Source organism: Carassius gibelio, chromosome B3, assembly GCF_023724105.1.
Source record: "Carassius gibelio isolate Cgi1373 ecotype wild population from Czech Republic chromosome B3, carGib1.2-hapl.c, whole genome shotgun sequence".
NCBI lineage: Eukaryota > Metazoa > Chordata > Actinopteri > Cypriniformes > Cyprinidae > Carassius > Carassius gibelio.
Window position 1 is genome coordinate 22,235,807 of NC_068398.1, and position 25,747 is coordinate 22,261,553.

General features: G+C 36.9%; 1 protein-coding gene across 1 annotated transcript; it reads left to right on the forward strand.

Annotated features, from left to right (window-relative positions):
• The first annotated feature begins 7,183 nt into the window (after window positions 1-7,183).
• On the forward strand, window positions 7,184-25,201 carry gsg1l (gsg1-like). Its single transcript, XM_052550124.1, has 5 exons — window positions 7,184-7,746; window positions 16,142-16,189; window positions 19,305-19,457; window positions 21,452-21,563; window positions 24,121-25,201. Exons 1-5 carry the CDS (start codon window positions 7,458-7,460, stop codon window positions 24,431-24,433), a joined length of 915 nt encoding a protein of 304 aa, XP_052406084.1. The 5' UTR covers window positions 7,184-7,457; the 3' UTR covers window positions 24,434-25,201.
• The last annotated feature ends 546 nt before the right edge of the window (window positions 25,202-25,747 follow it).

The window sequence follows — 25,747 nt, forward strand, 5'->3', positions numbered from 1 at the left end:
TGGAAAGTAGCTGCAAAAATGACAACATGGTTACATCAGATTGCATTACAACATGCCTTCATACAGAGTATGCAGGATAGACAATATTACTCCCAAACACCAGAGGAATAAACAATAAGAGTTTTGCATCTTAGTTTGATCATAACAGTATTATGGCACATAATAAGTGTGCATTCATATACAATATCGTCAGTTACTGTTTATTTTTGCTCGGACAAAACAGTTCCAAATGGAGTTGTTCCTGTAAGAATCCATGTTTTGAGCAAGTCAATGATTCACTCATAAAGACAGTCACATGTCTCGAAATAGTGTTTTGAAGAAATTGGTTTAATCAATGCAGCAATGACTCATAAAGTCACATGCTGCCATCTAAGGTAACATCCAGAAAGGAAATACTGACAGCAAACCCACAACCAATATGTTAGAAGAACAAAAAGGGTGCTTTTCATAGAGGTGCAATAGCCAAAAAACAAAACAAAATAAAAGTATCAGCTTCAGACAGAGTATGGAAAATGTTCATGAAAAACTAAAATATGATTGTTACTGGCATAAAAGTGGGGAAACATTTAAATGATAAAAAATGGATGCTACAAAGCAAAGTTACTGTAGCTCAACTGTTAGAGCATTGCGTTAACAAGTGCAAGGTTGGGGGTCCGAATCCCGGGGAACACATGATAGTAGAAAATTGTTAGCCTAAATGCATTGTAAGTCGCTTTGGATAAATGTGTCTGCTAAATGCATACATTTAATTTCATTGCAACCTGGTGATGCATCCAGATCCAAGATATAGAATCAATAGAGACTCACAGAGTGAACTTACCAGTTTGTGTCTGAGTTAAGAGTCATTAACGCATTAATGGTCAGGAATGAGGAGATGAGAAGAGGAAAAGAGCCGTCTGATCATGCTGTTAGGTTAATCACAGCAATTCTGGGAACTACCTGGGGAGACAGTCTGCATTTGTATGAACAGAATATGAATGAGTTTTCCCCACCTATAAATAAACCAAATACAGAGCACATAGAGAATGCATAATGTAGCACAATTAAGATTTAAACTTAGTTAAACAGGCTGGTTTGTAACGGCCTGTCTCTGCTAAACTTCTGAAGAGAAAAAAAATAAAAATAATATATATATATTTAAAATCATATCGAAATAAAATGGTGAAAAGCATAAAAATTATCAGAAATGCCTGCAAAAACAAGAATTTAGGTTGTTTTGTAAGCCCAGTGTTGTCAGATCTTGAAATGGGAACGACCAGGCCTCTAGACACAGCCCTGTTATCATCCTTTTGTCCAAATCCATCACACTGCAATTTGCATAAATATCATTAACCTCTCAAAATAATGGACTTCCCCAGTTCATGCCATACAAATTTGATGGAAATGGTATTTTGAAAATGACTCCTGACTGTGGAATGGATTCCTAGATTACTTTCACAGCAAGCACCATTTCATTGGCCGTTGTGCACAATTCGAGGCGTGATTTGTTTGAAGGGACTGGTGGTGACGTGGACTGCTTTTATTTTATATTGCAGTCCAGACAGTATGGTTTGCGGCAATATAACTCAGCAAACCTCAGTACCAAAAGGGAGGGGTTTGAATGAATGCACTGACAAAGAACAAGTCATGGTTTGTTTTTATTAAGCCGGTCAACAGTTGTCTGATCAGAATGGTTCAGAAGAGAGGTCAAATCTGTCTGTCAAGCTCCATGATCAGAATGGTGGATGTCAATGTCATGTTTGAATGAGCATGCAGAGCATCCCTTGCTACTGCAGATCTTGTTTGTTGAGTGTGTTTTAGTGTGATCTGAAGGCATGACTGAGCAAAATTTAATTCGAATTGACAGCCAGGGAAGCGACGCTACCACCTGCCTGCTCGTCAGCATGTTAAGCTCAATTTGCTATGGCTTATCAAGAAGGGTTTCTTTGTTTTTTTCCCCATCTCATCTCAGTATAGGGATAAATATGGTAAAATAAACAATAGCAAGATTTTGTTTTTTGGTGCTCAGAAATCTCAAGACAGAGAGAGTATTGTAATATTCCAGTGATTAAGGGATGCTTTTGTAAGATGACAGAAATATGGATTTCGAGGCTTCTGATAAATGTGTGTGGGGTAGAAATGGTATTGTATGATGATGAGAATTCTTTCATGAATGTCAAGTTGACTGCAAAACAGGGTCAAGCTTTGCAGCCTCCTGCCACGAAGAAAACATTAGCTGACAGCTGGGCCATACTCTCCATCCTAATGGAGATGACCACCAGAAGCTCTAACCCTCATAATCACATGAACATAAATCTCTCTCTCTCTCTCTCTCTCTCTCTCTCTCACACACACACACACACACACACACACACGTAACATGTTGTGGTAGCTAATCCCTTCAAATGATAAAATAAATCTATATTCCTTAAATTACAACCTATGTTTTATTACTGCCATAGCATAACTATAAGTGCAAAAAACTTGGTCTTTAAAGAGTTATGACAGGGTTAGTTGATTCCTGTTGAATAAATTACAACCTAATGCTAAGATATAATGCTCACAATATACGAAAAGTCTGAACCCCGTGATATATTTCACCCTTTTGGTGAATGCAGCTCATACACCATTTTATTGATTAAGGAGGAACCATACAATTATATGTGATGAATTCTCGTTGTGAGTGGTCTGTCTGAGACATAGGTCTGTGTTTAAATCAATAAAAGCTGATTTTGCCCTATACACACTAATTTGGTAAATACTTTGTAGATTCAAAGGGCATATAAAATTCCCATAAAATTAAGTTTGTATAAAAGAGCCAAATTGCCACAAATAATTAATGCTTAACAGGGCTATCTTTATAAAAGGTCAATGATTAATAAAGATGTTCAAGATTATAAAAAGAAGAGGTTTCCCCATAAATCTAGGCATATAATCTAATTTATGCTATTATATGTAATATCTGTATGCAGCTGTATAAATGTAAGTGTGTGTGTGTGTGTGTGTGTGTGTGTGTATAAAAATGTGTATACACACAAACACACACACACACACACACACACACACACACACACACACACACATACTGTACACATACATATAAGAGAGAGAGTTTTTCACATCATATATATATATATTTTAAAAATACATACTCTATGAAGTCTATAAACAGTGTTGGGGAAGGTTAAGGTCCTTGCACATTCTGATTCCAAAAATGTAATATAAGTTTTTATATGCATTTTATATTTAGTCCATAATAATTCATCATAAATTTATGGAGGCTGTGTGTAAACGCGATTGATGCAACATGAGGTCGTATTTATATTTTAACATGCAACAATTCCGTACTCGGTCTGCAAAAACCTTTACTTTTAAAAGTAATGCATTACAATATTGCCTTACTCTCACTGTTTGGTTGTCAGAGACAAATTTAGAAATTCCTAAAATATTTATTTAATCCTAGGCTAAAATCTGTAGTCTTTGATTGCTGGTTTGACTTGTTCACCAACAGCCAATTAATGGCTGTTGCGATACAAATTTGGCCTCAGACAAAATTCTGGCAGTATCAGAAGATTTGGCACACAGTTTTGCAGTGTAACAACTTTGTTTTTCAAGACAAGCCAAGATTAGAATGCCAATGAATTTCTTCTAACAGCCATAAATTCACAGAATTAATTTGTTGCCCTTGCTATGATAAACAAATAACATATAAACAAACCGTTTTGTTTTGGGTGTGTAGTGCTGCTTACATTAATCTTCTTAAATATCCCGGTATTGCTGCCATTCATATGGTAAGACAACAAGTGTCAGGTCCTACTCATTGTCGAAACCATACTCTAGATTTAATACTGTCACGTGGAATTGATGTTGATGGTGTTGAAATTATGCTGCCAAGTGATTAACTCATTATCTTTAGGTCACGTCCCAAAACCATTCAAGCTGGCGGTTATTAGGCCTCTTATTAAAAAACCACAACTAGATCCTAGTGAACTGGCAAATTATAGGCCCATTTGAAATCTTCCATTTATGTAAAAAAAAATGTTTTTAAGTTATGTCTGCTTAATTGTGCTCCTTCCTGCAAAAAATGTTCTGTATGAAGAATTTCAATCAGGTTTAGGCCCCACCATAGCACAGAAACTGCACTTGTTAAAATTCCATGACTTGCTATGTCATGACTTGCTTCTTGCATCAGATCAAGGCTGCATCTCATTGCTAGTTTTACTTGATCTTAGTGCTGCAATTGACACCACAGATCATGACATACTCATAGATCGATTACAAAACTTTACAGGTATTCAAGGGCAGGCAGGCTCTTAGTTGGTTTAGATTCTACCTGTCTGATCGCTACCACTTTAGTCTATTTAAATGGGGAGTCATCTCATTTATTACCATTAAAATATGGAGTGCCACAAGGATCTGTCCTAGGTCCTCTGCTATTTTCAATATACATGGTGCCCCTTGGTAATATTATTGGAAAATAGTTTCCACTGTTATTCTGATGTTACTCAACTATGTATCTCAACAAGACCAAATGAAACTTCTAAATTATCTAAGCTAACAGAGTGTGTGAAAAATGTAAAATATTATATGACCAATAACTTTCTCCTATTAAATTTGAATAAGAAAAAATATATTAAATATTGGATCAGAAAACTGAAATCTTGTTGTATACAGTTTGCAACTAGACTGATGTACTGTTACTTCCTCTACAGTAAAAAATATGGGTGTTATATTAGACAGCAACTTGTCTTTTGAAAACCATATTTCCCATGTTACAAAAACAGCATTGTTCTTAGAAACATCTTAGAAACATTGCCAAGCTTCAAAACATGTTACCTGTTTCTGATGCAGAAAAGCTAGTTCATGCATTCTTGACCTCTAGACTCAACTATTGTAATGCAATTCTAAGTGGTTGTCCTGCATCTTCAATAAACAATCTACAAGTAGTCCAAAATGCAGCTGAGAGAGTCCTTACCAGGTCAAGAAAATATAATCATATTACCCCAATTTTACCTTCTCTATACTGGCTACCTATTAAGTTCCATATCAGTTGCAAAATATTATTGTGATGAGTGGGGTGGCGCTGAGAGCCATGGGAATGGAGCGAGGCTGGTGGAGTAATTGGAAATGAGCGACACCTGTGCCACTCACCGGTCTCGAGTACAATGGAGGAGCTCCGGAAGGATCAAAGACGAGTTACGATTGTGAAGGACGAGAGAGGACCAGGCCTGGATTTTATTTTGTGTTTGTTTGTGCACGGCAGTCCTCCGCGAGGGGCTGTCGCGCTGTTTATGTTTTAATCTAGATTAAAAACACATCTCTTTCTCCAAGCATTCAAATAATGCATCTCATAATTTGTGACTGCAGTTGTATCTGATCAAATGCACATTAATATTTTTTAGCTTGGGTTAAACTAATTAATTTTACTTGATTGGAATAGCAGCTAATTATGTCTCTATTTGTTTCAATGTTTTGCCAAAGGATTTCAATCCCATGGTAACTAGGAATTACACAAGCTTCAGTCTGGATCCAGAACACCTGAGAAGAGATGATGTTAACCCCTCAGAGGACCTCAGATGACACTAACCCTGAAACAACATACAGAACTAAAAAATATTGCTACAAGTGTGATTGCATCATATAATAATTGCTGTTAATAGTGTTCATCATCTGGTTGACTTAATTGAGTTAATTTTTAAATCAAGGCTGTACGGAACCCCGCACATGACATGCAAGAAAAATAAATATATTGTGCACATGATTTACCTATCTGTTCCCTCAATTTACTAAAACGTGCACACGATTACTATTGCGTTCCCTCGATTTACTATTACGTTCGCTCTATTTGCTAAATCGTGCGCACGATTTAGCAAATCGAGGTAACAAATTAGAAAATCGTGTGCACAATTTATAAATCGAGTGTACGCAATAGTAATCGTGTGCACGTTTTAGTCCATTGAGGGAACAAATTAGTAAATTGTGCACTCAATTAAGGCTTTTTTTTGTGCGTGTCATGAGCGGGGCACCGTATGGCTGGGCTTGCTTGTTTGTTTTTTAATATAAAAAACATCTTCTTTTACAAATGTAAAAGTCTTTTTCAGAACAAATTAAATCAACACGCCTCAGGCTGAAGGAAATTCATAAAAATAAATTCATGTCTGTACAGTAGAGGGTGCAGCTAAAAATAAATTGCATGAAGAATATGACGCAGGAGAATAAAGTTCAACACTATTCAGCAATAACAAAAATGAAAAATTTGCCATTTTTGCTTAGTATATAGTTGAATTCCATCATTGAAGGTCAGTACCAAAGACACTGGTTAATAAAATTGGAATGAATACATAAATTATATTTGTCTTATTTAACATATTTCAGTGCTTCCCAAACCTATCTTGAAGGCCCCCCTGTCCTGCACATTTTGTATGTCTCCCTTATCTAACACACCTGATTCCATTCATCAGCTCATAAGCAGAGACTGCAAGAACTAAACTGGGTGTGTCTGATTAGAGAGACATACAAAATGTGCAGGGCAGGGGGTCCTCCAGGATTTTGGAAGCATTGCCATATTTAATTATTGCAGGTTTGTATAAGATTCTGAGTTTGCATTTGACTGTTTTTATTCATTTGAGGAACAATATTTTTTTCTGCAGGTGAGATGAGTAAATACATGTTATTGTTTAGTCTAGAGCTACAGTAACATCATGTTCACACAGCACACACAACGCCTCTGCACTTACTCCCGATTTCTCTCAACATGGCAACACGAGACCTGTCAGTCAAGACATGGGATACAAAGTAACAGGCATTACTTATTTAAAAATATTTTCTTCTAATAAAATGAAATGCCTTACTGTATTAGTTACTTAAAAAGTAATCGCATTACGTAACTCGCGTTACTTGCAATAATAAAAGGCATTTAAGGGTTGGCTAACTGTGCTTGAGCCGCAAAAGAACAACTTCATCTGTGCACCAAATATGACTAATAATAAGTCGACTGCAAGTCTCTGTATAATTCGCACACTGACGTTATTGACCCATAATTACTTTAACGAAATAAAGTAATGATTCCAAAAGGGTGCCAAAAACAGTTTCACATAAGTTAAAATATATAGCCTACCAGACAGCAGAGCAAGAATGAAATAAATAATAGGAAAGGGATACGCGCGCGCAGAGAGAGAGAGAGAGAGAGAGAGAGAGAGTCACAACAGTTGGCAGCGTGAGTGTCTGTCTCAAAGATGCCTCAGAGATCTTTCTTACTTGAGTCACGTCACGTCTGTCTCCACGCGAATGGATCCACCTGCGCGCGCCAGAGGAGTGACGCTCATTTCATATGTGTGAGGATCGAACCTGTCGCTGTCACTTCGGGCCGGTGAGCAGAGGTGAGGTGAGAACCTCTGCGCTTTCCTCACACCAGTCAAGATTTTCCAGCCGGGTTTGAATGAACTCATTCAAGTGTGTGAGCCACATCTTATAGGACTATGAAGACCACTCGAAAATGCCGTGCTCTGCTGTCTGTGGGGTTAAATCTTCTGGCACTCTTATTCTCAACGACGGCGTTCATCACGACCTACTGGTGCGAGGGGACTCAGAGGGTCCCCAAACCCAACTGTAGTAAGGAAAGACGGCATAATTGTATTGACTATGGGGTGAACGAGACAGACCCGAGTAAAGTTCACTATAGCTGGGAAACTGGTGACGACCGATTTATCTTTAGGCATTTTCATACAGGGATCTGGTACTCGTGTGAGGAGGATATCCATGGAGGAGGTAAGGGTTACATTTCAAATGTCAAAAAGTGTTTCCTAAAGGCATTCATAAAACTCGATTGTTGATATTGTTAACTCGTCTTTTTTTTTGGGGGGGGGGGGGGGGGGGGGTTGCTTATGTCTCAAAACTTTGATAAAATATATAATAGTCCCATTTTTGTCTTCTAGGCGTTAACTTACTTTGAAATGTATCCATAAACGGTGTGAATCAATATCAACGTCTGCTGTTATTAAATGCTACCTCTTTTTAAATTGTACATTTGGAAAACGTATGAAACGTTTGTCACACTTTAGATTGTGAACCAGTTCTCACAATTCTAGCTCCTAATTTGCTGTTTATTAATAGTTGGTAAAGTAGTTGTTAAGCTTAGGTATTGGTATAGGAGATAGAGTTCATGCAGAATAATGCATTAATATGTGACCTAAAATGTTGCCGAAACGTTTTAATTTATAACATGTACTGTACAGTAGGCTAGTGCAAACTTTGGTTCATTGTTTTAGACACGTAGATGAAAAGCTGTGTAAAAAAAAAAAAAAAAAAACTGCTATCTGTCAATTAATGTCCATTAGCTTTCATTGACATCATCAAATATCAGATTGTATGCAATGAAATTAGTGTTTTTGTGCTGGGGAAACTTCACCATGTCATGTGTAAAGCAGTGTGAAATGTGTTGCGCAATGGATTGGAGGGAATGATTGTGTGCCAACAGCTTTGAAAACATCTGTCAGGATTTACTTACTCTCAATGAGTTTTGAGGAACTTGGTAAAGGCGCCATTAGATAACCACGTTCCCCGTGGAACACAGTGAAATAAGCAGCTCTTGCATAGCCTCATATTTTTAAAGAATGCCCTCTCTAAAGTGATTTTTAATCAGATGGGTTCGTCTTTCATAAATTCTATGTTAGATCATCTGGAGTTATTGGTTAGTAAACGCACATCAAGATTATCTTGCAAAAAAAGGAATAGAATATGAAAGGAAAATACGACTGTGTCTTTTGCTTCTTCACATGTTTAATTAAATCGTTTTTCAGAATAATCTTTCAAATGTATGTCCAGAGAGAAAACCAGTGCTTTAATGTCCAAATAAACTACAGTGGAACAAGAAATGAAGAAATCTTTACTTGCATAATTCCAGGGAAGGATTTACGGAATTGGGGGCCCAAGGCAAATATAGGAATGGGGCCCTATACATTTGCACACATTTACCTAGATCAAGCTTAAGGTTGCTTTTTTGTCGTGATGCTTGCTTCTGCACAATGGTACCACATTATTGTGTCCAATGCTTCTACATATTTTGTGTATAATAGAATTCTTTCATTTACATTTATTCATTTAGCAGACACTTTTATTATTTGATGTTGTAGACCACAACATAACAATTGATTTACTGTTGAGATACAAGTTTAAACAAAAAAACCTAAATAAATTATAAAATGATAAACCTCACAATTGAACCTTTAAACCATTTTATTTATTTTTTTAAGAAAAGGGATGAGTCGGAAGCATCAATTTTTATATTATTTAAAACGGATTTATGTGGGTGAATTTTCGCATTGGTCTGAACTAAAACTGCAGACTGCATTATTGAAAATGCACATTCATTCTCTGCCAGTAGGAGGTGCTTTTGGAACGTCAGATTCATAGTGGTTTCCTATACACAAAAGCAGGTCAGCTAATAAATTATACTTTATCAGATAAAATGAAAACGCGATCGAAACTTTTCTGAAGAAAATCAATTCCCTTAAGAGATACATTCATATAAAAACTTGAATAATTGAGTGAAAATTAGAAAAGTTAGAAAAAATATAGCCTATATTGATGAGGAAAGTCCACCGATGAGTTACCAAGCGTAAGCCTACATTTCATTTTAGTCATTTTAACTCAGGGCTGTCAATCAATTAAAATATATCATTGCGATTTATCTCATGATTGTCATGAGTTAACTGGTGAATAATCACAATTTAATTGCACATTTGTATTGGTTTTAAATGTACCTTAAATTAATACTTTTCCCCATGGTTTCACAGACAAGGCTTAAGCCTGACCCAGACTAAAACACATGTCTGAGATGTCTCAACTGAAAATATTTTGCTCTGACATATCTTAAAATATGTCAGTGTCATTGTTCTGTGTCAAGATGGACACCTTTAAAGAGCCACACAGATGGGAAATCAAAAATTACCTGTATTACAGTGTATGTATGATGTAGCTGTCCATCAGTGTAAACAATGTGCAAATAATTAAACCAAAAAGTACACGATTTATAAAGTTATTGGCTTCTAAAGTAAGGAGTCGACTCTGAATCGCTGAAACGAGTTGTTATAGATTTCAAATCTTTTGCCCATCTCTATGTACGTCACCAGGACACTTTACATAATAATCTCCGCCTACCGTCTTGAGAGAAACTGAACTCTGACCTGCCCCACCCCCACACACAGACGCTCTGTTTGGTGTGAAAGCATCATGTCGAGGAGACAGTGTGTTTTTATTTGTAAAGGCAAGTTTGTTTTATTTTCACTGCCAAAGAATGAAGATCAGAAGAACCAATGGCTAAAATTCATTTTCACCACAATACCAGAGCAGTACAACAAATCCCTTTTGTTGTGTTCACAACATTTCACTGATGACTGCTTTTCTAATCTCGGTGAGTACAGCGGGATTTTCAAAGTGTTTGGCCATAAAAGATGGTTCATTACCAACTTTATTTAGAACAACGAGCATCTCCGAATCACAACGCGAAGTATGATTATGAAGTTATGTGTCTGTTTTCTCCCGAGCGTCTTATCAGTATGTGTGCTGTCTGCAGCCTGTCTGCACTGGTCTTCATGTACAAACACGTCATTAAAATGAAGTGTAACTCCATGAATACTCAACGAAGATACATGAGAGAGATATCTATAGAAAGCTTGACATGTCTACTTTAAAACAAGTGCTGCCGAAAACAGATATTCTGTGATAAAGTAATCCATATGAAAACAACGCGATGTCTGTTTTTCATGTCTCCCTTCGTTATATCTAATGTGACCACACCCCCGCGCTGAACGCTTTCAAACTGAAGCGCGCGGCTTGAATACACCCACACAGAAAAAAAGCAGCGAGACTGTTCAAGTTTTTTATTTTACTGTTTTCTTCGTGGTGAGAGGAATAAGACATAATTCACCCCAAACAGATGCTAACGCATAGTTTACCGTGGAGGTGTGTGCGGAACAACCAATCCAAACTGCTTATGTTAGTTGACCAATCAGAACACAGTATGCTACCAAAAGGTGGGGTTTAAGGAAACTGAAACTTTTTAACAGCTTCGCGCAAACTGTTTGGGGATCTCTGAGAATTGAGGTAATTTTAAAATGATATTTTGACAAAATGACAATGTTTTTTAAAGGGGGGGGGGGGGGGGGGGGTGAAATGCTATTTCATGCATACTTAGTTTTTTACACTGTTAAAGAGTTGGATTCCCATATTAAACATGGACAAAGTTTCAAAAATTAAGTTGTACGTTTGAAGGAGTATTTCTGTTCCAAAAATACTCCTTCCGGTTTGTCACAAGTTTCGGAAAGTTTTTTTCGAGTATGGCTCTGTGTGACGTTAAATGGAGCTGAATTTCCTTATATGGGTCTTAAGGGCACTTCTGCCGGAAGAGCGCGCGCTCCCGTATAGCACAGCACTGAGAGGCTGAGCACAGACAATCACTGATCAGAGCGAGAGCGTCGCGAAATGTCACAAAAGAAGTGTATTTTTGGTTGCCAGGGCAAGACAACCCTGCACAGATTACCAAAAAAAAAAAAAACAGCATTAAGGGACCAGTGGATGGAGTTTATTTTTACAGAGCATCAACGGAGTTGTGCAAGTGTTTGTGTTTGTTCCCTGCATTTCGAAGATGCTTGTTTTACAAACAAGGCCCAGTTTGACGACGGATTTGCGTATCGTTTATTTCTTAAGGATGATGCAATCCCAACGAAAAAGGGTCACAATTGTGTATTGGAACCGCAGGCGGTGAGTAAAACTGCTTCAAATATCTCTGCCTCCTTGTTATTGCGTCCACCTCCCATCGGAGACCCGTGTCCGAGCCCCGCTCGGAGCGAGTCGTTGCTGCTGCTGCTCTCGTTCAGTTTCAGCCTCGGGATCTGATTCTGGATCATAAATAAACGGCTGAATCTGACTGTTAGCCATGGTTTGTTTTGGATGTTTTTTTCCTCACGATAATGTCACAGCTTCCAAACGCTCTCAACTCAAAAGCCTACTCGCGCTCGTGATTCTTTAGCTCCGCCCACACGTCACGCCTCCAGCCGGTCGTGTTTTTCTGGGAAAAATCGGTACAGACTATCTTTCTCTTATGAATATAATAAAACGAAAGACTTTTTGGAGTTATGAAGGATGCAGTACGACTCTATAGGTACTCAAGTTTAAAAGTATATTGAGTGAAAACGAGCATTTCACCCCCCCTTTAACCTTGGATGGATTTAAACCTAATGTACAGGACTTATAAACAGTGATAGGAAGCTTAGAATTTTCATCTTACTGGCTCTTTCACAGTTTCTTCAAAGGCATTTTTGTAAAAGTTGCTTAAATATCTTAATTTAACTAAGGCCTAGTCCTGGCTTAAACTAAGCAACGTTTGTGAAACCGTGTTTCAAGTTTTTATCCTAATCAGAATGGTCATGGACAAATATGGATGCTTTATGTAAGATATGTTTAATATTAGTGAAACCATAGTTAACAGAGCATGAAGAGTAGACATGTTTCATAGGTCATAGATGTTTTTCAAATTACTTGTTTATGTCTATTAGTCACATGAAAAAAAACTAACAAACATAGAAAAATTTGATTTCTATCCTATTACTTCTCTTTCTTTGCACTGAGCAATTTAGATTTTCACAAGACTCTTCTTCTGAACATGCAAAATGTACATTTATTATTTATTATTACATGTGTTTGCCTCTCTGTGCCACATGCTGTATTTTGATGCAGCTAAATTCTAAAAACTGTTTTCATTTATATATTTGACTGTTTCTGTTGGCAGACAACGAGATGAATATGAAATAGTGACTGAAACACGACCCATTAAGACTAACCAGTTCTCCTTTCCAAGAAGTTAATCTGCACTAAAATCCTGATTTATAATCGTGCCGTTGTCTGATAAAATTAAATAGGCCACACACAAGATAAAGACAATAGCTATTCTGTATTTTCGGCTAAACTTGCATGTAAAATTAGAGAAACATATCTTTTTTTTAGTGAAAGCGCAGCTCCTTTCACCCTCTTGCTGAATAGAGCAGACGCAGAGAGAGAAGTGTCCGCTTCAGGTTTGCATAATACTGTATTTTCATTTGCTACAAGCAAGATACACAAGAAGTTCAACTCGGACACGCAAACGGTTGTCTTGGTAATAAACATTGTAACCAGCAACCGTTTGCGTGTCTGCGCTTAATGCACATCTCGTATATGAAAAACTTTTTTGGGGCCCTTGGCTTTTGGGGGTCCAAGGTAATCACCTACCTTTGTCTACTGGGTAAGTCTGCCCCTGTACAATACAGTATGTATTGGTACCATCAATCATGTGGAAAAAAAAATACTCTGTTTTCCAAGAGAAAATTTTAATTTATTCAGTCTCAAGAACATGCTAAATAATTTATCTTAAAATTATTTTATTGCTCACAAATAAGTGACAAGAAAAAAGAAGTCCAAGGTTGATTCTGTAGATCATTTCACTATGACAGTGCACTACAAGGTCACCAGATAAATCCAGGAAACAGGTCGTATGTGATCAGATCACTGTTCTCAGACATACTGACATAATGGCTTTAATACGCAGACATAAACAGAAAGTTCATATTGTGTTCAATTTAATCCAACAGACTTTGTCTAGGGAGCGAGAGAAGGTCAGTGTGTGTTACGCTGATGAGGATTACGTTAAGTTTTTTTTTTTTCTTTTTTTGTCAGCATTGCTGTTAAAACCCTCTTCTATCTAGTGATCAATGGGATTTATGATTAATCTGCCAACAGTGTTAGACAAGCTTTGTGCTGAAAACTCATCAGATGTCCACACAAGTAGCTCAGCTCAGTCTTTGCGTAATGATTTTTCGTCATCATTAACATAATATTCCAAACCTTTAACATCTGTAAATGCAGTATCGTCTCCCAGTCTTACAAGTGCATCAGTAGAAGAAAACATAAAAAGTAAAACAAAAGCCAAGATAGTTTTGACAACTGGTGGGTTGTCAGTTACTTTTATCAATTCCCTTTACATCTTGGTGATGTTTTGAATCTCTTTCTTGTAAATACAGAAGCAGTTTAACTGCCTAAACTGCAGAACCATCAATAAAAGATTTATAAAGTGACTAAAACGGCCAAGAATTTGACGGATCGTTCCGGAGGTTGAGTGGCAAATTCATAGACACCATGAAAATGTTGAGTGCTAATTAATAAATCATACTTAAAGATCTCTTCTCTTTGCCCATTGCCTGATCATACAGTACCACATAATAATGCTAATGGCCATCAAATCATCCACTCTCATTACCAATGCAATTACCCTCAACCAGCCTCAGATAGCAGATTAAACACATTAGAGGCCGATCACAAGCCAGGGGGCTTTATTCGTATGGAATATTGGAAGAACAGGAACGGATGGAATGAAGATGATTACAGCTTTTAGATCCATAATGATTGAGTCAGCTCATGTCATTCCAATACCCACAGGGTAGGCATTGGAAAATGAACGGCATATTCTTCTCATCATGCATGTGATATGATTACATCACGTTGTGCCTAAGATTAAATATTTAAATGCTTAAAACAAATAGATTTGTGTAAACTGGAAATAGATTTCTTGAGTAAGACATCTCTGAAAACTTTGAAATGACAGATTTTCTTTTAAACGTTTCAAATAGCTCTATTCAAATCTGTGAGGGACCAGTTCACAGATGAGTCTGTATCAGAAAAAGGGACTAAAATGTATCATTGTAGACATTCCATGTTATTGATATAAATGACATGATTTCCACAAGTGCCTCACCTAACTGGTGAAATAAAGCTCACTAGAAATTCAATTACTCATGTTCTTGCATCACCAGTCGTTTTTGGAATCGGTTAATGTATTTCTCCCGGTGCAGTGAGATTCCTTATTTAAATTGAGGAGAGGTTACCATGGGCCACTTATCTGCCTGGCAGACGGATTATACTCCCTCCGGGGACCTTATTTACCGAAGAAAAAGCTCAAGGGAGATGTAATGAGAAAAGAAGTGCACTTAGAAGGTCCAGAATATGAAATCCAGAATATGACTCCCTGTCATGTTCAATGGCAACCTAATGTGTGATCAGTCACACTCTAACTCTTTTCAGTCTGATTCTTTCTTTACTTCTGCTGTCGCTACAGAGCAGTTCTCTGTGAGGAACCACAAGCGTTCCAATCCTTTGTTTTGGTTCCACTGATTGAACCTTTAAAAGTCTCATTCTTCCCGGCTGTTTGGCGGTGCAATTTATCGGCATTCATTTGAACTGCTTTTGAACTTTAGCCAACTTTTTAAATGCTACTTTAAATCTTGATTTCCTAAGGTAATAAAACATTGAAAGCTTGTGGGATCCGTAATGTAGACGATGCCGTACATAAAGATTTGTTGAGTCTGACAAGCCTGGAATTATGAGTGTTGTGTCTGTAGACGTATGCAGCTTGCTAATATATTTATTACGTTCTTTGAACTGGGCCACACTGCAAGAAAAACATTGAGCCACATATAGACACAAAGGAAATGGTTTGAAATGTTTTCTGTGCTTGTGTTGCTGCCTTCACATTGTCATGCTACTTTGGATAATCTCTCACTTCTATATGACCTCTGTCCTTTAAGCAAAGCTTAGCATCTTTCACCCCTCCACTGGCAACATTATTATTAAAACTTGCAGTTGCACACTGAAGTTTTATGAAGGAATGGCCTTGAGTCTCAAATTATCCTCACCAGTTTCATTAAAAGTCCAATTTGAGAGAATGCACCAAAAAAACTCTTTATATTCTAGCCCAGAGACACATAGGACAATCTTAATTATAACAGTTATTTTGGTGAAACCACACACAATTGGTTTACATGTTTTATCAAGGCAAGTACAGACTCTACACATTTTTTATGATTGCTAGTGATTAGTTACAAGAAAACCATGTTATCAGTTTAACAAGCAACAGGTGTGCAAAAAAATACATAGAGCTTAACACTAAGAAACACCACAATGTCTTTAGACAAAAACTGAAATGATGGATTGATCCAAGGGGTAGCTGACTGCTAAAGCTGTCTTATCACTGGAAAACAGCACTGTAAAGATGAAGCTGAGCCCTCTGACTCTCGGTACACAAAAAGAGCTTGTAGAGCACAGATGTTAACTCTTCGCTTGTCTTGTGTCTTTCCAGGTGAGAAATGCAGGAGTTTTATTGATCTGGCCCCGGCATCTGAGAGAGGTGAGTAATGGCTGTCATTAGAGAGCCGTTCAGGCTTGTCCGACAGCACACACCCAAACTCACAAATGACGGATCTCTTATGTCCGCCTTTGAGCATCCCTGCTTTATTATTTGATGCATGCTACTGTACATATGTGGTAGTTTAACTGATGTACGCATGGTGGAGTGAATGTTGACATTCTCCAGGCCAGGACAGGGCAGGTTATGTGCTGTATGGTAAACTGTGATGCAAAAAGTGTATCAGAGTTGTGCCTGTAATAGGACATGTGAACCTGCTTAGAACATTTCCTTATACTGTCCCCGTCTCAATCATTTATTTTCTTCTGTCCACTGTTGAATAAAAAGTGTGTAATGATAATGATGATTGCAGAAGACTGCTGCAGTGTCACTCTTTAGGAGAAGGTGAGGGTGTTTCTTCAGCAGACACTGTTATGTGGCAAGGGTTCATTTGTATAATCTAACAGATTTCAACATGAAGTTCACATTTAACCTGGGGAAACTTTTTTCATGCTTTTCAAATAGCTTTTATGTATAATTTATACTGTTATTCTTGTCCCAGGCCAAGACCTTTAATCTTAAAGTCTGAAAATCCATTACAAATGAGGGTTAAACTCGATCTATGAGAAAAGTCAAAGGAAATATCACTTGTGAATAAATTATTTTCAGTGCATCATTTCCAGTCAGCCTAGTAATAAAAAGTGTGGAAATATTTAGGATGCATAAGGTAATTTTCCAAAAATAAAAAGACAGTACATAGTTTGATACTGTAAAAATGTAACACAAAATGTGAAACTTGTGTGTCTGCGGTTAAACTACAAATTAAACTGTAAAAGTGTGAACATTTATTTTCTAAATGTCCAAAGGAGCTGTATTTGAAGAAACACCCACAAACAAAAGTGTGCTCCAATAATGATTACAAATCTGACTTTTCTTTGAGGTTACGTTTGATAATGTAATGCGTTCTTTTACTAAAAATAATTTTAATGGCATGCTTTATTGTTGATGTTTTCTTTGCGGTGGCAGAGCCTTCACAGGGGAAACATCATTTTGAATATGGATTTTTTTTTTTTCAGTTCAGGGGATTGCTGCATAATACATCTCGCCTTGAACAAATCTGGAGATAATACTCCGCAATCAGAAAGGAAAATGAATTTTGCTTGCAAATTACATCTGCCACAGTTCCAGGGGAGAATATTTGCAAGGCAAACTACACCATCCTCTGTTCTCTTTAGACCCCGTCTTTTATCTTTTAAGTCATGACTGACTCTCAAGGTCTCCAGTGATAATCACATTTGATACAAAGCTGCTGATATTTGTGGAATCAGCCGAAGAGATAGTGCATTTTGATTGAAGTGTTTTCAGATTCACCCCTCTATCTAAGTGTTGTCTTGGACAGAAACTTGTCAAAAATTGTTTGTGCAAAATTATAGTGAGAAATTTGATTTATGACTACTGAATATACTCAGTTCAGGCTGACTGAGGATATAGTGCTTCCATCTCCATCCTGTCTCAGTGACGCCATAGTTAAGACAATGTCAAGCCCTTAAATTGTTCTTTTCTCTTGGACAGCCTCAAGGAGCCCCTGAGAAAGTTGACACATTGTTTATAGTTGCCTCTGAAAAATGTAGGGCGTACTTTCAAAGGTGCCCCGTTGTGTTTGAACTCTTGAAGACAAACTCTCCAGACATTAATATTGCATAATGCCATCATATTTCAGGTTAAAATGCTTTAATCACTCACCACCTTGGTTTCTTTCAAAGTCTTTCATCTTTTATTCAACGTGTGTGAGGGAATGACTGAGAAGCCTCAAATGAAGCCAAATCTCTCAGTGGAAAATGGGTAGCACAAGTGTAGAGGCAGAGTAGACTGTAAGGTGAACTCTGAATGGAGAAAACAAGCAAATAGTGTTATAAAAAAAGCTCTGCTATCTCTTCAGAACTCTCCTCAGAGGAAGCTCTGGGGCGAATGGGATTTCTGCTAATTAGGAGGAGCTGATTGCTGTAATGGAAACACCCTGGAGTCAGTCTGATGAATACAGTTATGTTTCCCTAATCTCGTAAAAATACCCTCATAAATAAAATAAAATAGAGATTAAAGAATCTTTTAAAACACATGGGCAGCATTGTTTCAAATTGTGGCTAAAGAGAAAGTCAACTTCTAATAAGTACTCAGCAATGTTTATGCATTTATTTACTCCTACTTGTTGTATTCAACAAACAAAATCCAAATGCTTCTATTTTGGATTTCTCTCTCTCTCTCTCTCATTATTATTATTATCATTGTAATATACACAACAATTCAAAAGTTTGGGGTCAGTGTGTTTCTGTTTTGTTTGTTTGTTTAAAGACATTCACACTTATTTTCAACAATATATTTTTTTTTATTTAGCGAAAGTTACAGTTACAGTTACATTTTACAATTTTAATAATGTTTTTTTTCCTGATAAATAAAGTTTCTGAACTATTAAGCAGCACAACTGTCTCCAACATTTGTAATAATAATAATAATAATAATAATAATAGTAATAATAATAATAATAATAAAAGATTGCACATCAAATCAACATATTAATGATTTCTAAAGGTCAGTGAAGGCTGGAGTACTGACTACTGAAAATTCAGTTATACCATAAATTAAAATATATATATATATATAAATTAGAAAACAACTATTTTAAATTGCAATAATAATTCACTATATTACTGTTTTACAGATTTGCTTAATGATTAGTTGCATAGAAATATTTATGAATTTTAAGTCCTATAATTTTCATTGTTTAACATTGTTCAAAATCTTTAAACTCTGTTTATTTTCAGGTTTAAATCTGTAATTTGTAATATGCTCCTTGATGGAGCGGTTATTAGATACGGCTGCTCATATCTCTTAGTGACTTAAAACACCTATCTGCTATCTGCTCAGCTGAACTCAACATAAAGAAGAACTATACAAAAAAGTGTCCAAAGCATGTCCATTTAGATGCAGGGGGCAAGTTGTTAGATTCCCGCTCAAATCTGACCGTGTGAATAAAGCGACAGAGAGAATTATGGGGCAACAGCCGAGCGCTTTCCTCACCAGTGTGTGTGTGTGTGTGTGTGTGTGTGTGTGTGTGTTGCAGGTGTCCTTTGGCTGTCAGTTGTGTCTGAGGTGCTATACATCATGCTGCTGGTCGTTGGCTTCAGTCTGATGTGCCTGGAGCTTTTTCACTCCAGTAACGTGATCGATGGACTCAAACTGAACGCCTTCGCCGCAGTCTTCACTGTGCTGTCAGGTAGGCCTCCCTTGTCCCCACCTCACTCTTAGAGAAACTAATTGTGCATTACTTCATTACATTTAGCACCCATAAAGACACACAGCCTGTTCGGTCTCACCACTGTCACAAATGATGGTGACAAAAGAAAGTTTTGGGCTTGTATAACTCATAAAGTATTATTTGTAATCTCTGCAGAACCTCAGCAGTCATTCAGAATTGGTAATTCATTTGGTAGTCTTGAGAGATCTTTTAAATGTTAATGTTTTTAAAATGGCAACACTTCCAGTTATCCAGTACTGTTAAAAAGTTTTGGACAGTAGGAATGGTTTTTGAAAGAAAGAAAGTAACATTTTTACTCAGCAAGGATAGATATAATTTAGCAAAATTAAAAGTAAAGTCTTTACATTATAACAATTATATATGTATATATATAAAAATGCTATTCTTTATATTAATATTAGGCAGCACAACTGCTTTCAGCACTGATATTAATAAGAAATAGCACCATATTAAAATGATTTTCTGAAGAATTATGTGACACTAAAGATTGGAGTAATGGCTAGATATGTCTCTATCTATCTATCTATCTATCTATCCATCTATCTAGCTGTCCATCCATCGATCCGTCCGTCCGTCGTCTATCGATATATTTGTGTGTATGGGTGAATATTAGAATTTGTATAATTCTTTATGACCAGATTAATCTTAAACATAACCTAGATTTTCAAATTTAAATTTTTGTTGTTAATGTTTTATTAAGATTCTGTGAAATCTGTTAACTAGGTAATTTCACACTCGAGACACACTGACTTGAGAATGAGATGATGTGGAGAAAACAGAGATCTCCCCCCGGACTACATCTCTCTCCATCTACAGTCTAGTGCACCGTGGGTAAACCTCAGCAGTTAGAAAGCCAGAACAGCTGCTGCTTTTTGAATTTCTGATTATTTGATTTGCTGAATACCCAATAGTCTTGTTCATTTGGGGCCTTAATGCTTTTTAATTCCAAGTGCAGCCGAGATAGAGAGAGAGTGAAATCACCCATGCAGAGATGAGCCTTCGTGTGGTTAGCTGACAGCGGTTAAACACAAGTTAAGATAAACGAAATGGGCTTGAAACTTTTCAAAGGAAAAAGAAACAACATGAAAAAAACCATGTAAGCTACTAGAAAATATAACTGATGTAAGAACTAAAAAGCAAATGAAATTAATAAATGTCTTATAAATTTTAAGATAATCAGATAATCTGATGTAAAATCTGGGTTATTATCAGGCAAAAAAAAAAAAAAAAAACTTGGAAAAATTTGAGGAAATTGTGTTAGAATAAAAAAAATTATATAAAACAGAGTGATATATTTGTCAGTAGAGTAACAAGTTGTATTTAAAGTAACATAGGGTAAAAAAGCAAATGTTATGCAAGTGAGGATTTACAGTTCCATGTTTCATAACAACTGCACCTTATTTATCCCTGAACCGTGGTGTTATTGAGCCCGGCTTGACACTAGATACACCCAACACACTGAGCCTGCTGTACGTGATTGGGAACAGGTTCTACCTGCACATAATGCAGGGATTTGGTCCTGTAATCCAAAAGATCAAAGGTTAATAACAGTGTTTGTCATAGAGAAAATCTGTAAATCTGTATTGCAAGTGTGCTTGTATCATCTCCATGAAGTAAATTGTGTACACAGTTCCAGAAATATACAAACACGTCCATAAACCGGTCCTAATTTACTGACCCTCATTTCAAATATGTGCTGTTTTTCTCTGGAACACAAAAGGGGATTTTGTTTTTTAAATGTTCACATAGTTATAGAGGTTTGGGATGAGTGAAAGTGAACTCCCCTCCACCTACAACTCCTTCCAGTACAGAGACTTGAACCTGCAAACCTTCGGGTTACACGTCTAACCATTAGACCACAGCTTACCTGATAGCTGGCCAGTACGGGGATCGAACCCACAACCTTGGCATTATAAGTGCCATGCTCTTACCAACTGTGGATTCCTCAACAGGTCTTCTGGGAATGGTGGCTCACATGATGTACACACAAGTTTTCCAGATCACAGTCAGTTTGGGACCAGAGGACTGGAGACCTCACACATGGGACTACGGCTGGTCTTTCTGGTAAGCTTTCTCTTCTATTTCCAATCGCAATATGCATCATCAGCCTAAATTTGATGGATATGCAGTGAAAGAAAGAAAAAACTAATGCTTAAATTGAGGAAGGACATTATAAGTAATCCATGACTGCTGTATTTTGAGTCATTTGAAGTCACTTTACATTCACTCTTGCTCAGGAAGTGAGAAGTAGTGACATCAGATTTGTGGCTAAACTCTATATACATTCAAACTCAGAATATGTTCACTCTTAGTAGTTCCTGATCAATAATTCAATGGGATTCTAGAGACGTAGCTTAAGGTGCTTTTACTGTACATCCATCCTGTGTTATATAATTCACCAAGGCAAAGAGGCGAGGCAAGGCGTTCTCAGAAATCACAGATGTGCGGTTGTCTGGTCCTCATTCTGACCCAAATGAATCTGGCTCTTACAGACCCTTCTCATTTCAGGTTCACTTTCTCCAATATAAGTGCTCTCTATCCAACAGAACTTATTAAATAGCGAACTAAACTTCAAACCAGTTTCCTCAGTTTCTCTCTCCGAGGCCACTTTGACCCATGTATCTGTGAAAATAATAAAATAAAACATGGTATCATGGCATATTACAAATTTGAGATTTTTGGATAGAAGATCTTTTACATTTTTGAAAGAAGTCTCTGCTCGCCAAGGCTGCATTTATTTGTTCAAAATATAGTAAAAACTGTAATAATATGATATATTATTGCAATTATACCTGTTTTATATTTAAATAGATTTTAAATTTGAATTTATTCCTGTGATGGCAAAGCTAAATTTGAAGCAGTCAGGAGTTTTATTATGTGATATCGAAATAATTTATCTCTAATTTCCAAAATGCTTATCTTATCTGAAATTCTGCCATATTTATATAATTAGGAAAGATGTTGTAGGTCAAATACTTGGATTGTAGAATTGGATACTAAACATTCAGTGCTATCAGTAGACTGTGACCAAGAGTGTCTTTTTGGTGAAAATCCAGTTTCTTGTCAATATAAAGTTTGAAGTGCTTTTACTGTCTTTATATCAGTGTTAAAAGTCTTAACTAGAAACTTTTCCATTTGTGTTTTATGTTGTATGTCAGCTCTACAGGGAATTTTTGGAGGGAGTCTCTGTCATTTAAATTTTTGGGACCATGCCTGTCTGTTAGAGCAGAGAGTGAATGGCTGTACTGGATCTCCCAGCAAATGATTTGTGTTAGTTTGGCACTTGGATATAAGAGACATGCACTGGGGTTCTGACAGGCATGAAAGTGGTATTTACATTGGCTGAATTACCACAGATGCTTGCCTGGCATCCATTAGTCTAGGCAAAAATTGCTTCATTTGTCCTCTGCCATCTGGCCAATTTCTCGTTTTTTCCCTCTATTTCTGTACTACCTTTACTACCATACCGAATGGTAAGAACTTGAAAATGAAAGAGTAATTGAAGTTTTAGCTTCAAGGTTTATGTTCCCCAGCTCACAAGTACAAATACTGAACTCTCACGGTTTTTGATTGGAAATAGAAGGTCATTTACGGTCTACAAATCACAGACACTTTTTGCTGAATGCAACTTTAATATTCCTGATAAATAAAAATAAAGAACAAAACAAATTAAATAAACTGTTTCAGATAATAGACAAAGAATTGAACTGGCCAAAAAGAACACAGAAAAAAAAAACAGTTATTTTAGAAAAAATAAAAAATCTTAAACCTCAAAGCAATATGCATTAATATTAGTAGTGTCTCATTCTGTATAGTGAAATTATTCATTTTTTTTTTACATTTTATTAAGAGAATGAATAGTTTTCATTTTTCTTTCTGATGTGCTTCACTGGGTTTCTGCATTAAACAAAGCTTTTGAGTGTGATTTGTGTTTGAGCACATCATTGGTAGGACCTAACAAATTAATCTACAGATTTCTTTCTCAGTGAATTATAAATTAGGCCTATCAAGACAAAAAAAAAAGTGTAATAGTTTAACTAATGTAAAATTATTTAAATATGTAACAAAGTTAATAATATTTTTGAATAAATTTTATAGCAAATATAAGCCGTTCCTCTAAAGAAACGCATTTTCCCCTAAAATTGTTCTGCTTGATCTGTATAGACTTTAACACTGGTGACAATAAACACACATTAGAGATGAGCTCTTAACATCAACACACAACAAATAACTAACAGTGACAAAAACAAAACAAACAAAAAAAACAGAATTGAAATAAATGCAGCAAACAGCAAAAAAATAAGCCTTTACAGTTGCACCTTTTTTTCATGTTGCAAAGCATTCTGGGAGCTCATAAATTGTTCAGTATGAAATAGTTTGTTCCGACAACTCCTTTAGTCTAGTTGTGACAACATTCACAGGCAGATTGGCATTTTAGTAACTGTGCCTCAAAAAAAAAAAAAAATCTAAAAGCTGGATCAAATATTATTTATTTATTTAAAAAATAGGGGTTTTTTTTATATTGTTTGACAATGTGCTATCATGTGAAAAAAAAAAGATGCAAATCAATAGCATGTAAAGTCACCTATATTTTTCATGTGTGTGTGTGTGTGTTTTACAGCATGGCCTGGGGCTCTTTTACGTGTTGCATGGCTGCCTCCGTCACCACCCTCAACTCCTACACAAAAACGGTCATTGAGTTCCGGCACAAACGGAAGCTCTTTGAGCAAGGCCTGCGCGAAGAGCAAACCTTCCTGGATCCAGAGGCCTTCCATTACTTCCGTGACAGGTCCGTGCAGTCCATCTCCAGCTCTATAGATGTTTACCCGAGCCACGGAAGCAGCCATGGGAGCAGTCGCGGGAAAATGCGCTCCCCTCCGGCTCCAGTGGACCAGAGCGACAACACAGAGTCCCTGGGAGAAGAGCAGTGCTGAGAGGACGTGAACTCAGTACTGCACAGGTGGCCTTGCTCGGACTGGACAACTCAGAATACTTATCAACTGGGATGCGAGGGGTTGGAATGTTGAATTCCCTTTTTTGATACGCATTATGAGGGTAAAAAATAGACATGAGTAACAGTATTGATCGAGGCGTGCCGGTAACAAGCTGAGCCTGAGCGTAGAGATATCAGTGATTGTAAATAAAATCATGAGGAACATGCACGGGCAGCTGGGAAAACCATACAACGTACACTGCCGTGAAGACTGAGCAGTGCGTGCATCAAAGCATCTGTCGGTCCCTCGCCCTGACAGCAAGACATGCTCCTGAGTATTTATCGATCTCACACAGTATGTGAGATGCCCTCCTCCCTTGGTGAGATCTGCTTTAATATGCCTTCATGTTACAAACAGCAGAGTAGAGTACCGTTTAAATCCTGCCTTCAATACTGCTGCAGCTGAACACAGGAGAAGCACAGCCCATTTCAGTTGCAACATCCACTAGTAGGTATACAAGGTTACTGCCACTTGGATTTTGCCTGTTTCTGTCCATTGTCATGCATTACTGGCTTGATTAGCAGCAGTCAGTGATTGTAAACCCTGACCCCAAATCATGTTTTCTTTTGTAATATTTGGAACATCTTATTAATGTACATACGATGAATGGAATTCTATCTATTACTGAATGTACTAAATTGTATATTTATCTATGTATGCACTATAATCCTGTCTTTTTCATTTGATAAAAGAGGAACAGAATTGTCATCTTGGATTTTTTTCAAGTTTGTTTTTAGACTAGAAGATATAGGAAATTAAGCACGACAGCTCTTATATACATGTATATATTCCACCTTGTATTCCACCTTGGCCATATAAATGAATTTTTATGAATCATTAATTTTTTTAGTATAGAAGTGTGCCGAATTGAGCAGTTTATACTGTCAAACTAAATTAAATGTTACGTTTTGTACGAAAAAAAAAAAACACGGACATGAACAATGTTTCATTTAATATAAATACTGAAAACCTTATACATTTTCAACCCTAAAGGAAATCACAACTTTGTATATCTCACAAGTGCCACTGACAGACAGAAAGATAGAGAGAGAGAGAGAGAGAGAGAGAGAGAGAACTCTGGCTCACACACATTCAGAGGTTATTTAAAGACCTTAAAAAGTTATTGTAAAGTGTAATGAGGAAGAACACACATCCCTGACTAAAATAAGACATCCTGCATTTGCTATTATAGGGAATGTTGTTTTTCTGCCCATCTGGAGCTCAACAGCATGTCTGTGAGCACAGCCCTTCTCA

Coding starts and splice junctions, on each gene's coding strand:
- gsg1l (XM_052550124.1), top strand. CDS start 7,458: ATGAAGACCACTCGAAAATGCCGTGCTCTGCTGTCTGTGGGGTTAAAT. Junction 7,747..16,141: donor GGAGGATATCCATGGAGGAG/GTAAGGGTTACA, acceptor GTGTCTTTCCAG/GTGAGAAATGCAGGAGTTTT. Junction 21,564..24,120: donor GACTACGGCTGGTCTTTCTG/GTAAGCTTTCTC, acceptor TGTGTTTTACAG/CATGGCCTGGGGCTCTTTTA.